The sequence below is a fragment of the Haliotis rubra genome, unplaced genomic scaffold, assembly GCF_003918875.1.
Source record: "Haliotis rubra isolate DU_JTF1 unplaced genomic scaffold, ASM391887v1 Scf103, whole genome shotgun sequence".
In the NCBI taxonomy this organism is placed as follows: domain Eukaryota; kingdom Metazoa; phylum Mollusca; class Gastropoda; order Lepetellida; family Haliotidae; genus Haliotis; species Haliotis rubra.
The window spans coordinates 1402725-1420689 of record NW_025764926.1 but is presented as its reverse complement, the minus strand read 5'-3'; the positions used below and the strand labels follow the sequence as shown (position 1 = coordinate 1420689).

General features: G+C 39.9%; 1 protein-coding gene across 11 annotated transcripts in view; it reads left to right on the top strand.

Annotated features, from left to right (window-relative positions):
• Nucleotides 1-17965, top strand: part of LOC124272215 (solute carrier family 12 member 4-like) — a 180705-nt gene that overhangs the window by 147853 nt on the left and 14887 nt on the right. For all 11 annotated transcript variants that reach the window (XR_006897286.1, XM_046707425.1, XM_046707417.1 and 8 more), the window contains 15 exons: nucleotides 4275-4480; nucleotides 5482-5622; nucleotides 7836-7934; nucleotides 8566-8623; nucleotides 9569-9687; nucleotides 10223-10397; nucleotides 11139-11357; nucleotides 12180-12284; nucleotides 13373-13461; nucleotides 14030-14109; nucleotides 14537-14625; nucleotides 15107-15213; nucleotides 15630-15833; nucleotides 16722-16813; nucleotides 17137-17232. Coding sequence is in view for 10 of the 11 variants with exons in the window: in XM_046707425.1 (XP_046563381.1) it covers nucleotides 4275-4480; nucleotides 5482-5622; nucleotides 7836-7934; nucleotides 8566-8623; nucleotides 9569-9687; nucleotides 10223-10397; nucleotides 11139-11357; nucleotides 12180-12284; nucleotides 13373-13461; nucleotides 14030-14109; nucleotides 14537-14625; nucleotides 15107-15213; nucleotides 15630-15833; nucleotides 16722-16813; nucleotides 17137-17232 (1879 nt within the window). In the remaining variant the exon portion in view is untranslated. The remainder of the gene's footprint in view (nucleotides 1-4274; nucleotides 4481-5481; nucleotides 5623-7835; nucleotides 7935-8565; nucleotides 8624-9568; nucleotides 9688-10222; nucleotides 10398-11138; nucleotides 11358-12179; nucleotides 12285-13372; nucleotides 13462-14029; nucleotides 14110-14536; nucleotides 14626-15106; nucleotides 15214-15629; nucleotides 15834-16721; nucleotides 16814-17136; nucleotides 17233-17965) is intronic.

Genomic DNA, 17965 nt, shown 5'->3' with positions numbered 1-17965 from the left:
TGTGAGAGCTTTTATTATGTGCCTGAACCTTGTCAATCAGAATAAACAAGGCGTGACGAGGCATCCTCTATAACATATGTAGAATCTGTCAGTGGTCTTTAATAACACGCGGCCTGCCTTTAGAATCCCCCACCAAATAAGCGCAGGTGAAATCAAACATATTTGTAATTTTTTGTTTCAGAACATTGTTCACTTCACAGCTGTCCCTATTCTTAACTATGACGTTGCAATATTGTTGTACAAATGTGTTACACCGACTCGCTCGGTTGCGTTCCCATGACGACAGTGGTCAGACTGGCCTGACATTTGTAAGGCTTCAGTGCAGTGTTTGTTTACATCACAGAAATATACAAATTCATTTCATGGGGGATTTTAGGGGACGCTCACGGTGAAATGCTCGCTCTTATTTTTCACATAGAATAGGAAAGCCACCATTTTGGTTTCTCTACGATTGATTTTAGCTATCCTAAGTTGGTCATGAGCAACTTAGACTTTGAATCTTAACTTTACGATTGACTTAGGTAAGATTGGTTAGTGGAACGGTATGCCGATCGTAACGTCACGCTAAGATTGGGATTTTAGGGGTTTACGATTGGCATAGGGCTAAGATCGGTTAGTGGAACGGCACCCAGGCCTTTATCTCGGCACTGATTCCTTGCAACAGTGCTCATGTCGCAGCCTCAAGATATTTTCACAAACTTGTAGATTAACAGTAACAAGAAAACCTGTTTTAGTAGTTATGATATTAGGTCGTACTGGGGGTCGAACCCCCAGAATCCCCCCTTGGCTCCGCCAATGTAAAACATTAACTTCAATGTGGTCTTTAGTCATTTTCAAAAGGGTTTTTTAAAAAAAACCTGAAAACACACACACACACACACACGCAAATGCACATGCGCACACAAAATCATACACACACACAAAATCTCTCCTACACACGCACACACACACCTTGGAGCCGCCAATGCTATGGGGGGTGATGATGTTGAGCGTGACTATGGTACACATGTATAATTCATGTTTGACAATTCACCTTAATGTGACTGCAGTGGCTGTGGGGTAGCCTAATCTTTAAGGCATCCACTCAACATGCTGAAGACCTGAGTTCGAGTCCCCACATGGGTACCATGTGTGAAGCCCATTTCTGGTGTCCCCACTATGATGTTGCTGGAATATTGCTAAAATCGGCATCAAACCATAATCAGTCACTCACTAATGTGACTGCAATGTTTCTGTGACTCACTGATGATGTTGAACATAGCATCAGTGACCATTCAAACACAAAATACAAAATAAATATCTTGAGTCCTTGAATAGGGACTATTCCATTCTTGTTACATTACAACTACAATGGAGTTTAGATGGCTACAATGGGTGACCCTGATGGGTCCCAGTAGCCCATGCTTGTTATCCCCCGCCGCGCGTTTAGTGCGAACCGGGGGGGGATATAGTATTAGGCTCCGTCCGTCCGTCCGTATGTACGAATTGGAATATCTTAAGAACCGTTGACTGGATTCTTTTCATATTTGGTACCTAGGTTCATCACAGTAAAAGAAAGGTCCCAGTCAGGTTTAGTGACGTTGACCTTCATTTCAAGGTCACAAGGGGACTTCAAAGTTTTGCCCTTGTCAGCGAGATATCTCAAGAACAGTTCACTGGATTTTCTTCATATTCAACATCAAGCTTTATCTAGGGAAGGCGCAGGGCCCAGTCGATTTTGTTGACCCTTCACTTAATTTTCAAGGTCACAGCGACACTGCGACAAAGATTTCAGCATGTTAACCTGCATGTAAAGATTGTCAGCGAGACAATGCTTGTTTGAGCTAACTTCATGTAGCTAAAGTTTGGGTCCTGGTTGATTGTCCTGGCCATTGCCCTGGATGGCATGGATAATGAGTGAGTGAGTGAGTTTGGTTTTACACCGCTTTAACAATATTCCAGCAATATCATGGCGGGGACTCCAGAAATAAGCTTCACACATTGTACCCATGTGTGAAATCGAACCCGGGCCTTTGTCGTGACGAGCGAACACTTTAACCACTAGGCTACACCACCGCCCATATGGATCATGAGTGTCCCTTGACCAGATCATAGCTGAAATACTGTGGCATAAAATAACACTCACTCATTCGGTGTGTGACTTGGATGTGAATGTCATCATATTCCAATCACATGTGTTATTGCTCGTACTATCAACCACTAGCTTGTATTGACAACTACCACTTCCAGTTTGAACAGTATGTCTGTAACCTAACTATAGCAAACTCCTTTGCTCACAACTGAAGTAGATGTGACCTCTAAGTTGTCTGAACTGGTAGAGGAAGCCCCAATAGTACTATTTGTATCACTGATGCATGATAAATACTTCCATCAGTGGGAAGTCTGGAGATTGCATTGTCTCCCTGGTGTGGCGTCAAGACACTACTTCAGTGTCCATTGTGACATTAGCAGGTATTTCGGTATCTGAGTGCACCATAAATCCTTGATTAAATGCCCAGACACTTTTAAAGCTTTCATTTACCCCTTGCATGCAATTATTCTGTGATTCAAGGCGGGGTAATTATTTTTTGGATGATTTCTCAAACGGAACGCACACAGACAGTGTGAAACGATCTTCTAGATAATACATTACACGGTTTATGTAACATATCTTTCTTTCTTTGTCTAACACTGTAGTCTGCAGTGTGGCAACCTGTAATTAATCAAGTGATTGATATTGTAAGCATCAATTATCAGAGTACAGTGACATGACTGTAACCAGGGTCACAATCCACAAAGCGTTCGTAATGTTACAACCTGTCGTAACTCTACAGTTTACGATATGCTTACGAATGTCGTAGCACTGCAAACTCTTTGTGGGTTGGACCCAGGTCACAGAACCAGCCTGTTCTATTTGATCAACTGTTACTCCAGACATGGGGTGCTTCACACATTGTACCCATAAGGGGAATCGAACCCGGGTCTTCAGCTTGATGAGTGAACACTTTAACCACAAGGCTACCCCACCGCCCCTCATTTCAGCACCATCTGACCCTGTGTTACTTTTACAGAGTTTGTAAAGCATTGGTGATGTTTTGTCAAAACTTGCAAAGTGACTATTTCAGATTATTCACCTGTCATCTTTTTAAATGAAAAAGAGCATGTAATTGCCCTAATTAAAAAGCTATTTCTTGGCTCATTGTTGCTAATATATTTTTCCTCTTTTCCTGTCGTTATGTCATAGTGACACCAGAAATGGGCTTCACACATTTTTCCCACATGGTGAATCGAACCTGGGTGTTCAGCATGACAAGCAAACACTTTAACCACTAGGCTACCCCAATGCCCCCATTATGTCATAGACACAGCTGGGTAAAGGAGTGTCAAACATATACAACCGGCAGCACCTAATAACACACCAGTTCTAATCCATTAACAGCTAATACCCATGTGGCAAGCGTGTTATAGATACATCAATGTTTGGATGCAACAAATGGGGCTATTTGTCTGTAAAAACACCAATTCTACCCTCCCATTAATGTTTCTCTTTATGAGAATAAACATAATTTGGATACAACATTGTCCGATGTACACAACAAATAGCTGCAATAAAGTACAAATTCTGATTCCCAAAGACCTGACATTATTCATCATTTGAATTGCCAGACTGAAATGAAACAAACATATTGAGTGTCCCCTGGAGCTGGTTATGGTAGAGACCAGAGGATGTGTTGACTGGGTACATGACCACAGTAGGGTCAATAGACTGGGTGCATGTCTACAGTTGGGTCAATAGACTGGGTACATGACCACAGTAGGGTCAACAGACTGGGTGCATGTCTACAGTTGGTCAATAGACTGGGTGCATGTCTACAGTTGGGTCAACAGACTGGGTGTATGACTACAGTTGGGTCAATAGACTGGGTGCATGACTACAGTAGGGTCAATAGACTGGGTGCATGTCTACAGTAGGGTGACAAGACCCAACTGGGGAAACAGGTGGCCCACTCATCCAAAACCTCCCATTTCACTATGCCAAGTTGGATTACGTTGATCTGCTGGCAACCTATGATCATGGGTTCAAATCACAGATCCTCCTTGTCATGTGTCTAAGATTTGTCAGCACCATTGGTTTCTCTAAAATGGTAAAAGTCTAAGACACACAACACTTTACGCTCTTTACGTTAACCCACCATGTTATGAATATAATACTGTTCAATAATACAACTCAGTCCATTTATCACTTGCTTCAAACTATGTGATAAATTGTGTATACCATCACGTTCTGCCAACAGGATATGTGTTCTCGGAGATCGACTGCTGACAAGTGATTCTGTCATGGTGAATGGAACCTTCTTCTGTGAGAAAAACATTTCCAGCGCCATCTACCACAATTACTGTGGCGTGAACAACAACACCGGTGACGCATGCGAGTACTACAACAAAAACGAAGTCCATCAACTCAAGGGTATTCCAGGCATTGCAAGTGGGAAATTTATGGGTAAATTTATGATTGTTATAACATTTGTTTTTGTCTGAATTGGTTGACACAACTTTACTCTGTTAGGGTTAGGGCTGTACATGTCAGAGTTATCTTTCTCGTTTTACGTGTCTAAAACTATGATTTGCCAGAAAATAGAAGATACAAAATACATTAAAAGTTGAGGTTGACAAAGTAATAGTGGTTGGGTAAGGGAGGAAATGTGATGAGAATTATACTGTGTCTGCCTTAAAATTGGTCTCATGATTGCCCCAAGAACTGAGGATGTGCGATTTGCTCGAGGACACAGGAACACAACAAAATGGGTAATCCAAGATTTTGTTTGTTTACCACTGCACTCATCCAAGAGTTTCCATATGGCATTCCCAACCATAGAAGCAGAAGGGTATTCAAAGGCTTTCAAAATAAATCCTGTCAGGATTTGTTCAGGCAGTATCAAGTGTGTTTACAAAGTCAACAAGATGATATAAGTTGGGATATAACTGGACAACATGGAACATGATTTATTCATGCACTGATAATTTCCATTGCACCAGTGAACACAAAACCAGCTGTTGTGATTAAGATTCAGTGCAGAAAGAATGCCATATGGACTCAACATTGCTCACTGAAATTTAACAGAAATGTTGTCGGATAACTGTTTTGTAATAAGTAGAAATGAGTTCTGTTTGTTGTTGTTTAATGCTGCACCTAGCAATATTTCAGCTATCTGATGGTGGTCTGTAAATAATCAAGTCTGGAATAGACAATCCTGTGATCGACATCATGAACATTGATCTATGCGACATACCATGACATGTCCACCATGTTAGTGAGTCTGACCACCACATCACATTAGTCGTTTTTGCAAAATGCACAGGTTCCTGAAGATCAGTTCTACAGTGAAAGTTCACAGGTCAAGTAGAAATAAGACTGACTCGTGATGGAAAGCATGTATAGGTCCAGGAATGACTCAATGATCCAACATTTACCAAGTGCTTGAGTGTGACTTTGTGTTACAGAGAATGTTTACAACCACTACACTGAGGAAGCAAACATCGTTGGCACCGATCAGAAGGGGTCTGAGGTTAGAGGGGAGGTCTTGGCCGAGATAACAACGTCATTCATGATCCTCCTGGCTATCTACTTTCCCTCAGTTACAGGTCAGTATCAACACTGTTACAGACAGTATGTACTCTGTTACATGCAGTATCTACACTTTTAGTATTAATAACCATCACAGTTAGTATCCACTGTTACAGTCAGTATCTACACTGTTACACTTAGTATCCACTGTTACAGTCAGTATCTACACTGTTACACTTAGTATCCACTGTTACAGTGAGTATCTACACTGTTACACTTAAAGTACTGTCGAAAATGCTAGAAAAATGCTTTTTGACTTATATTTCAAATTCAGAAGTATTACAGTTACTTAAATAACAAATATCACTTTAAGAAACATCTACCTAATGCAGACCGAGGGAATAAATTTTGAGACATGCCCTAAAATGCGTTTTTACTGATGAAAATACCAAAAACTTAGAAAAATAACCGGTAGTGGGACGTTATTTGATACAAACATTAACTGCCTGTGTTACGTCATCAGCATGCACGGTATCGCATGTGTACTTATAGTATACGTATTGGTTATGTAAGGGATCATTTGTGTATGTGTGTTTGTTGTGAAATAAACATACGAATTACTGTACATTGGAAAGAATCCTATCACTTGTGTTATCTTATCGATTGATTGTAGAAATGTGCAACGTTTTAATAAATGTTTTGCATGTCAACAGTATATTTCATTGCAAAAATATGGATGTAATTCGGTCAGTTTAATCTAGTTGTGAACAGTGGCCAAAGATTTAATGAAGTCACTGGTGTAGCTTCTTTAGAATATATATATTCTTCTTCTCATAAAGTTTGTAGACCGCCCGTCAAGTACTCCCTTGTCAAAGTTGTCAAGGATGGTTTTCGTCCGGTTTTGCTTTTGAGGCGGTCCCTGTCTTGTCTGATTTGTTTACAATATTGTAAACTTGTTGGTAAGACATACCAACAGCTCTACAAGTTCTGTAATAAACCCTTTCTATACTAATGAAAGGTTTACCTCTGTCTTTTCAAGCACAAAGCTTATAAACCTTTGCAACAATCGTCTGCAAATAGTTGGCCATAGTGGACTGGGCTGTGATAAAGATGTGCATGCATGACGGGGAAACTTGTTTATCAAGACTTAACATTTATATTAATATTTCTTCAATAAAAAGCGATAATTAAGTTAACACAAACATTCAACATTGATTTGTTTAAGAAAAACGTTAATTTATATTTTTAAACCACCTGTATTATTAGCATAAATGTAAAGACTATTTCAGATTTCTGTTGTTGAACTCTGAAAAAATCTTAAGTTGTTGTTTTGGTACCAAATTCTCTCCTGTAAACTGCCCTTTAAATGCATGGGAATGTTAAATCAATTGAAATAAAAATTAGGTACACTATAGGTGAGTTGATATATTGACAACATAGTACATTTATCACCTTTCTAAAGATATTAAGGCTGAAAAGCATTTTTCTAGCATTTCCGACAGTACTTTAGTATCCACTGTTACAGTCAGTATCTACACTGTTAGTATGTACAACCGTTAGTATCCACACTGTTGCAGTCAGTATCCACACTGTTACACAGTTGTATCTACAATGTTAGATTTGGTATTCACACTGTTATAGTCAGTATCCACATTGTTACAGCCATTATCCACACTGTTACATTCAGGTCCTGCAATGTAACAGTCACTACCATTGTCATGAAGTGACCTCTGAGTCAGCAAGTATTACAATGTATATAAGTGTTACAAACTGATGTGTTGTGGTTTACAGAAACTATTGCTCACCTTTCTGTATGATTGTATAAACTTCCCTGAACATGAGGGGTTTTGAGGTAGCCTGGTAGTTAAAGCATTCGATCATCATACAAAACACCCAGGTTCATTTCCCCACATAGGTACAATGTGTGAAGCCCATTTCTGGTGTCCCCGCCATGATAATGCTGGAGTATTGCTAAAAGCAGCGTAAAATCATGCTCATTCACTACCTGAACATCCTGGCCCTGTGATAAGGAAAGACAAATTACTTTAAAACTTATTCATGTACTTCCCACTGACTTTAAGGGGATCATTACCGTTTCAGTTTCCTTAAAAACACAACACCAAAAATCAATATGTATCTTCAGTTTTAAAGTAATTCTTGTGTAAAACAATCTTTGAACGGTAATGAAGCAGGGAAATCAATCGTCAACACAAACACATGTCCTTTGAAGCGCCCATCTATCATCATTAGCAGTGCTCACGGCTCACCTTTGACCCTGCATATTTTTCAGGCATCATGGCCGGTTCCAACAGGTCTGGTGACCTTGCTGATGCCCAGAAATCCATTCCAGCAGGAACTATAGCTGCTATTTTAACCACTTCCGCTGTGTGTATCCTTCACAGAAATAACTGCCTATTGGATTTCTTGGCTTGAAATAATATTTTTTTCTAAGGGTAGATATGATTAGGTTGTATGATGCGGATGCAGAGTTGCTGAATCTTGCTTGAAGTCTGCACAAAGTTAAGACAAGTCATAAGATGTTGACCAATATGCTGAAAGAGCATACTAAACCATAAAGGTTTGACAACTGGCTACATTGGACCAACAACTTTCAACTGAATGTTGTAATTTTTAAGATTTTTGGTAAAAATTGTACTGACCAAACATGTAAGTGGTCATGGATATTTTAGGGCTGTTTTGTTTATGTCGAAATCTAAGCTGACAGTTTCATTAAATTATTCATAATCCTTATTTTTTTGGGTTCTTAACAGTTGTATTGCCCTGTGAAATGGCAGTTTTACTTTTAGCGTATGGTTTGATGTTAATTTTAACCAAACTTCTTTGGTTCAAGTTCTTTTGTTGAAATATTGATTGTTCTTGATTTTGAAATCAGTCTTTTATCTTACTGAAAATACATGTGACATACATGCAAACTTTTATGTGTTTACAACAAATGCTTTAGTGTGCATGCATGCAATATGTCCGAAGCAGTGTTTACTGTTAATCCTTAACTGGTTCAGATATCAGCTCGGTGCTGTTCTTTGCTGCATGTATTGAAGGTCATCTACTGAGAGACAAGTAAGTGAGGGAGGGGAAATTCAACATAAATATCAACCATGGATGTTCACATTGTCTCAACTGTACCCCTCATCAATGTCCCAGTACTATTTCTGGTGCAGGTTCCATGCTTATGGGGGGGTGGGGTAGCCAAGTGGTTAAGGTATTCGCTCATCACGCTGAAGAACCGGGTTCGATTCCCCACATGGGCACATTGTGTGAAGCCCATTTCTGGTGTCCCCCACTGTGTGAAAAGTGGGTAAAACCAAACTTACTCACTCACTCCAAACTTATGTCAGTGCCTAGCGATGCGGTTCTGGTGGTCATTGCTGATCAGTTTGATGTTTTACCCATTCAATATAAGTGGGGAAGGGATATTACTGGAATGGTCCTGACTGATGGAGGCACTGGGTAGCCAAGTGGTTAAAGCATTGGCTCGTCACACCGAAGGCTCAAATCCCCACATGGGTACAGTGTGTGAATCCCATTCCTGGTGTTACCTTGTGTGATATTGCTGAAATATTGCTATGAAAGCCACTCACTCACTCTTAGAGAGGTGTCAGACAACACTCACTCCATCATATTGTTGCATATTAAAGTGAAATATGTGTCACAATTGTCTATACCTCGAATGAAATGCTCAGACTTCCAGACTATTAAGGGGTGTGGGGTAGCCTAGTGGTTAAAGCGTTCGCTCATCACACTGAAGATCCGGGTTCAAGTCCCCAATGTGTTAAGCCCATTTCTGGTGTCCCCCGCCGTGATATTGCTGAAATATTGCCAAAAGCAGCGTGAAACTATACTCGCTCACTCTATAATATCAAACAATTAGTCTATACCAATTAGTCTGTATCTAAGTAACAGCAAGCTTTTATCAGAAAATATGTAAATTTTAAGGATAAGGGACACTTCATATTTGATGATGGTACGGCATTTTTGTTGACATGTTGTGGATGATGTTTGCAGGTATGGTGTCAGTATAGGTGGGAGTCTGCTGATTGGAACGCTGGCCTGGCCGAACGAGTGGGTCATCATGATTGGAGCCTTCCTGTCCACACTTGGGGCGGGGCTGCAGACTCTCACAGGTAACACATTCCTTACAATGGTGGAGTAGATCCTGGAGTTGAGTTTCAGGATTAGATGAAAAAATGTAATTCAATATCTCAAAGTGATATACATTTATTTTGGTATAGAAATGTATTTCAAGCAGACTTTTAGGCCCTAAAATACACCAATTTATTCAATTTATTTTAAAATATTCAAAATAACATCAAAATACATCCCATACTGAATGTGATAAAATGTTGAGTATACTATGAAAACTGCCATCCAATAACCTCAACATGTCACATGGAGATATATCATGCTGTGTCACATGGAGATATATCATGCTGTGTCACATGGAGATATATCATGCCATGTCACATGGAGATATATCATGGCGTTTCACATGGAGGTATATCATGCAGTGTCACATGGAGATATATCATGCTGTGTCACATGGAGATATATCATGCCATGTCACATGGAGATATATCATGGCATGTCACATGGAGATATATCATACCGTATCACATAGAGATATACCACACATAGAGATATATGCTGTGCTGTTTTCAGGTGCTCCTCGCTTGCTTCAAGCCATTGCCACCGACAATGTCATCCCATTCCTGTCCATATTCAGTAAAACAACGAAACGTGGCGAGCCAGTGCGCGCCCTCCTGCTCACCATGCTTATCTCCGAGTTTGGCATCCTCATTGCCAGCCTGGACTATGTTGCTCCCATTATTACCATGTGAGTGATAGATCAGGTGTAGTAATAATAGCTGTAACAGTGCAGGAGGATATTGGTATTATAGAGTTATTATGAAGTGTTATTTACCCATCACATTATATCATTACGTGTGTCAAGACTTGTGTGTCATTTGTGACTTCTTCGTTCATTTTTGAACTTTGACAACATGTGTAAAAGTGGAATTAACTAATAGATACTTGTGAGATATCAAATTAATTTTATGTCCAGTAAAGTCTATATTTTATCAATAAATACATAATGATGACAGTCACTTTTGGAAGTCTTTTATTGATCTGATCAAAATACCAGTTCAAAGCAATATATGACCAAGTGGTAAAGGTAAGGACAGTTAATTTATCCTTCCTTTAGGGTATACAAGTTTTCATTTTGAAATAGGTGTTGAAATATCTTCAAGTACTTCAAGTACACACAGAGAGAGCATGTGTATTTCCTCTTTCTGTTTTGGGTGGTGGGGTAGCTTAGTGGTGAAAGCATTCACTTATCATACCTAGGACCTGGGTTCAATTCCCCAATTGGGTGAAATTGCGAATCCCATTTCTGGCTTGCCCTACTAACTACTACTGAACTGAGGATGATAATGGCTTCAACTAAGCATAAGAGCAACGACATCAAATTATATTAGTTTCATATAACCTCAGGGGTTATATATGATTATGTTCTACATTGTGACACCTTGTACAGCACCTTAATATACCAGCCTTTGTTTGTTCTCACTGTCAGGTTCTTCCTCATGTGCTACGGCTTTGTGAACATGGCTTGTGCGATGTTGACGCTGCTACGAACACCAAACTGGCGACCTCGGTTCCGTTTTTACCATTGGATACTGTCGTTGGTGGGACTCACGCTATGCATCACACTCATGTTCATATCAAGCTGGTACTATGCCCTGACGGCCATCGCTCTGGCCTGCTGTATATACAAGTACATTGAATACAAGGGGTAAGTACTGAGAGAGTTGAAGGTGTCACTACGCCCTGCGGGCCATTAGGGGCAGGTCATCCAGTATTGCTAAGGAATAAAATTACCCTTAATCACTTTAGCAACAAGGGGTAGGTACAAAGGTTTGAAGGTAGCCATACTACTGACCTTGAATGAAATTACATTGTCTTACAGGCTTCTTCTTGAAATTGGGGCGGTGGGGTAGCCTAATGGTTAAAGCGTTGGCTTGTCACGTCGAAGACTTGGGTTCGAATCCCCACATGGGCACAATGTGTGAAGCCCATTTCTGGTGTCCCCTGCCGTGATGTTGCTGGAATATTGCTAAAAGCGGCGTAAAAACAAACTCAGTCAGTCAGTCTTCTTGAAATTCATTTCCTTTGCACTATTGAAACAAGTAGGGGATATTCCAGTGAGGATATTATTTCAGAACCAAGTTTTATGATTGTATTTGTATTTGGAAAGTGTATTTCATTCACAAAGTGCAACATGTTACAAATTGTGTAAATGTTTTCGAATGCATCAAGGTTTACGTTGTACTTCCTTGACAAGCTCTACAGGGTAGACAGAACGAGCAGGTTCATGCAGTTGATACTAGAATCGTTATTGGTGTGTCTGAGTAGTGGTGTGGGGTGGGATCAGTGTGACTGGCAGAACACTGGTACATGTCATTGACAGACACGCCATTGGGCAGCACTACCATCACAATATCTTGGAGGCACAGTAGTGAAAATGTACATGAAAACGATTACCCGGTAGTTCTCATCTGACAAGTGATAGTCTTTATGTTGTAAAGACACTTCAAATGTGTTATCTTGATTCCAGTGCTGAGAAGGAGTGGGGTGATGGTATTCGAGGTTTAGCGATGTCTGCCGCTCGTTACTCCTTGCTGCGGCTCCAGGAAGGGCCCCCACACACCAAGAACTGGAGGTAAGTGAGATTGGGGGAACACACCAACTCAGTCTTATAGCTGCACGAGGTGCAATTTGTCTGTTGGTTTTTGTTTTGTTTTTTCAACTGAAATCCCATTTAACATGTGGAAACATCACCAATGCACAAATACCCAGACAGGACAATTTCCCTTGTGAGTGCAGATACTGGCATTCAGGATCAACTTCTGCCATTGTTGATGGTCAGTTCATTCCCCTGACAAGGTCATTAGGCTCTTGAACTGTCACATTATTATATGAAAATTACACAAGAGCTGCAATCTCCTAATAATTCAAGATCCAACTACATATACACATAGTTATGTTATGGTGCAGATTGGAGAAAGTCATCAAACCATACATCTGTACTGGTACATTTATAGGCTAACAGATAATGTATTTGTAACCATGGATACAACTGTATCAAACAACACTTTCTTTATAGCATAGTAACTATATATCACATATCAGTGCCTTTCATTTCAAATGTTGTGATTCGTATTGGGGAAGGGGGCACAGGTGGATCAATGGTCTATACAGAGTTGCAGCCCTTTGCTTCCCATAGGATCTGCTTATTGTGGTCGACTTCATTGATATCCTAGGTTTGAAAACTTCACTCTTGTAGGTGTCACCAAAGTGGTAGAAGTTTAGAACCTATTCCATTCTGGCAGACCAGTCTGATTGTAATCTTTATATGACCGAAATATATGTGATAAAAATTTCCAGTGTATGTTATATATTTTTTTTATGGGAAATAGTGATTACTTTGTAACTATGTTCCAAAAGTTTTAATTTCATCACCATGTCAACTAAATGTATTCACTACCACTTGATCTCTGAGAAAAGCTTGCATTTCATGGGCACACTTTGTCAGGTTCCAAGGCTTACAACAAATACATTAACAAAAGTAACTGCTGTAAGCATCAATTCTACTCACCTAAAGCATAGCTTTGTATTTTTTATGGTCTGTGTTTGGAGATTATGCCATTGAAAGATATGATCATTACTTTCAAATATCACGTTAATTTTACAACTAGTCCTGGTAGTGTATTTCAGCATATCCTGTTGCTAATATTGCATGTATTTCAGACCTCAGCTGTTAGTGTTGTTAAAGTTGGATGACAACCTGCAACCTAAATACCCCAAGCTTGTCAGATTTGCCAGTCAGCTGAAAGCAGGTGAGTATTGGCCTGTATGGAATTAATAGTGTCAGTACTATGTCAGAGAGTGTTCCAACAGTTGCATCTCCCAGTTATGGGACTTGGTGGCCAATAGTTTTTTGACAGTTGAAAGTGCAGCCACTATTGTTAGGGATACTTCAGTATTTCATTTAAACATTACCAAACCAATAGAAAATGGCATATGATATTTTAGACTCTGAAACATTCGCTGTGAAGTTTAGATTAAATGTGACCTCCCTGTGATGATTCAAAGGCTGAATTGATTCATTGCATGGAAATGGTGGCTACTCCGGGGGTTTGCTTGACACATGGGTTGACCACTTCTCAGTGTTTTGATTACGAGATCAGTGCACAAGTTGATGTATGCACAGCGTAAGGAATCCCAAGATGAGACTCAATCTAACAAAAATACTAGAATCTGTACTTTACTGAAAGCGTGTACTAAAAACTATTACATGTTACATCCTAGCACCCTGCAGCTGATAGTATTGATATTGATATTTAATCTAGCTGTGATGCAGTGTTGATACCAGACTGGTGGCTAGTAACTCTCGTTCTGTTTCAGGCAAGGGTCTGACTTTAGTCAACACAGTGATTGAAGGAACATTCACGGAAAAGTTTGCAGATGCTCAAGCTGCCAAACTTGTGAGTATTCACCCTTACACAGGAAAGCTGTCTTTACATCAAAATATCATCCAACATCAGCAACTGTCAGTAAATAATGCACATGACAACACAAACATAGCGAAAGGCCATAAAATGTTATTTAATCTGGAGTTATCTCCCTTATGTTGCTTCTGCTATCTTTCATTACAAATATGGTCAATTTGGTACGTTGGAAAATTTTATTTGGACTTGTAAACAATGTGTTTGACCAAAGTACTGTAGCCTTTAGCTGCCATTAATTTATGAATTTACATGTCATCATAACACTATGCAAGCTATAAATCAAACCATTGACTTGTTCACTGCCCCATTTCATTGGTCCGCTAAAAGACACACACCACATATACTCAAGGGTGGTGAAGGACCATGAAAGACGAACTAGTGAACGTGCTCCTGTATGTTCCAGGCCCTAGACAAGCTGATAAAGGATTACGGCGTGAAGGGATTCTCTGATGTATTGATAGCCAGGTCTGTCACAGAGGGACTGTGTCATTTGTAAGTACAAATGCTTTATATATTGTATATGATGTTGTAACTTATCCTTTCAAAAATGTAAAGAATTTCTAAATGTCACAGGTTGTTAAAGGTAATGATTTCCCAACGTGAACAACAAACTCACAAACTGGATATATCTTTCCTGCAATGTGAATTGATGACTGATGTCTGACCAATTTGATTTAATTTATGGAGACCCATGCATGAAGATCCAGGTTAGAAGTAGTCTGACTTATTTGACACATCATTGTATCCCAATTACATAGATCGATGCTCATGCTATTGATCACTGGATTGTCTGGTCCAGACTCGATTATTTACAGACCAACGCCATATAGCTGGAATATTGCTGAGTGCAACGTAGAACAACAAACCAACCAACTAATTTATGTATGTAATCTAATTTGTGCACAGATATGAACTCATTGTCTGCATGTATAGTGCACACACCTCTGCACTGTAACTATGCGTTCCATTACAGAGTACAGAACGCTGGTCTGGGAGGGTTGAAACACAACACAGTCGTCGTTGGATGGCCATACGGCTGGAGACATGACTCGGATGAAAGGAGTTACAAAGTGTTCCTGGGTCAGTGCCTCAATAGACACACAGCTTAACATGCCCTTTCACCAACTGAGGAAAATTTGTAGCTATACTCCCAGCCTTGCTTCACCAAACTGAATTCTTGATTCAGGAACCAGTTGCAGCATTCTGCCTTTCAAACTAGTGATTTTATTAGGAGACTTGTCCCAAACTTTATACTTCAAGATCTGTTTTTTGGAGCAGAACTTCCTGGCCATTGTTCAAAATGCTGTTGTAGATGCAAATTTGAATTTCAAGTTTTCTTATTCATAATTTTAAAATATCACATGTAAAAACTAAAAGAAAATTTCATAGGCATATAAACATTAATTAACGAATCTTCTTAAGGAATAACACTTTGGCAAAAGAAATCACAGGGACACCTTTATGGATGATGTATCCATGTTTCTCCCTTGTTGCAGACACTGTACGAAATGTGGGAGCTGGTCAGTTGGCCCTGTTGGTGTGTAAAGGAATCGCTATGTTCCCTGACAATGAGAAACTGCGTGGTACGATTGACGTCTGGTGGATTGTTCATGATGGCGGGCTGTTGATGTTGCTGCCCTTCCTCCTGAGGATGGACCGATCATGGAAGAACTGCAAGCTGAGGATCTTTACTGTGGCTCGTATCCTTTCATCAGATAGTGAGGGACGTTGGGGTAGTCTAGTGGTTAAAGCGTTTGCTCGTCACGCTGAAGAGCAGTGTTTGATTCCCCACATGGGTACAATGTGTGAAGCCCATTTTTTTGTGTCTGCAGGGTTTTGTCCTGTAGATGTTCATTAGGCAATTGGTGTTTTGACTTCCCTGGAGGGATTGTCTCCCTTGACATGTAGGTGCAGATACTGTTGAACTACTACAAGTCCACTCAAACCATTATCTGTGTACCGGTATCTTTGCATTTGACACAACTCTTACTGCCTTTGGGGTATTTGTAGAGTAGAAGAATCATATTTCTAGAGTATTTGAATATGTGTAGAGTTTAAAATTTAATGATTCATCAATCGCTCAAGAGAGTATCCAAAAAAGTCATTGTCATTATTGTCTGTTTCAACATTGTACAATTCACGCAGCTCTGAATTGCCTTCTGAATATGTGCAGAATGTTAGTGATGCAATCACTCAAAATAATTAAGAATTATGTGAATAGGATCCTTAGGTATCCAGGTTAGAATTGGTCTCACTAACTTGGTTGGCACATGTCATCGTATCACAATTGAGTAGATCGATGCTCATGCTGTTGATCACTGAATTGTCTGGTCCAGACTTGATTATTTACAGACTGCCACCATATAGCTGGAATATGGCTGACATAGAAACAAGCTTCCAATGCATTTGTTGAAAACTGAAGGTGTCTATAAGAACAGACTGATTAGCTGTTGGATACCATGTTAGCTGAAGGTAGGGATCATTGCCTATGATGTCGGTCACTTGTTTGACTGGCCATTTAAAGCTGCAATATTTTTAAACAACACAGTACAAGCCCCACAAGAGTGAAACTTCCTTAATGTGTGTAGAAATGGAAGACAACTCGATTGAGATGATGAAGGATTTGAAGACATACCTTTACCAGCTGCGTATCGAGGCTGAGGTCAATGTTGTGGAGATGGTGAGTGATGATGTCACACATGATGCTGCTAGTACTTAGATGTTGAATGAAGACAGAATCATTGAGAACATGCATAAGATAGGTGACAGTGATGTGTTCTTGCAAAATATTGGCAGACAGATGCCCTTTTATTTGTCATTCAAACAAGAGGAAACGAATGTTACTTGATATTGTTACTGAAAAGCAGCAAAGCTAAAATTGAGGAATATTTGAGCATTTATTGTGAAAGGAATCAGCTAATAACAAAAGCTGCCAACAGTTTACTGTTGGGATGACCAGGTTTCAGTTGTAATCCTAGCACTTGTGATGACTTCCTGTTCCAGAGCACCATTGACATCTCTGCATACACATATGAGCGTACACTGATGATGGAACAGAGAACCCAGATGTTGAGGGACATGAGACTGAATAAAATGGAGGTGAGTGTCACTTTTGACCTGGAGCAGACGACAGCTTGAATCTATGTAAACAGAAGATATTTATGTTAATCTCTGACAAAACTGCCATATATCTGGAATACTGCCGAGTGCGGCGTTAAACAGCAACCAACGAATCTCAGATGTATAACCCCAAGCTTTTGCATGAGTTGAATCTTAGAGACAAAGATATGGATGCGTCTGCTATGTGTGGATCTGTTTATCAGGTAAACCTCTAGCTTGACTTACCTTTGACAATGAAATCTGCCACAGCTGCTTGAAAATGACATAATGTGGTGAGATGTGGTTTAGTCTCAGATTAGTATGCTTGTCATGCAGCACACCTGAGTTTATCTACATGTGTACCATTTCTCAGGCCGATTCTTGGTTACCTTCACAAATTTGTTACTAGCCTCAGAATTTTGTGATCGGTCCATATGTCAGATTAACAAATTGTGGTCTAATTTATTAGCATCAGCCACTGACATTTAGAGAAACAGTACATACTTTAAGTACAGATTCTAGTACTTTTGTATGGTTCAGTCCCATCTGGGATTCGAACCCACACTCTCAGAGTCAGGAACCTAATTGCCAGCACCTAAAGCCAACCATCTAAGCCTCTCAGGGGGCAGTAGGGTAGCCTTTTGTTAAAGAGTTTGCTCGTCACACCAAAGGCCCGGTGTAACAGGCCAAACTTTTCCCCTGGCCAAACCTTCCCCAGGGAAACTTTGGCCGA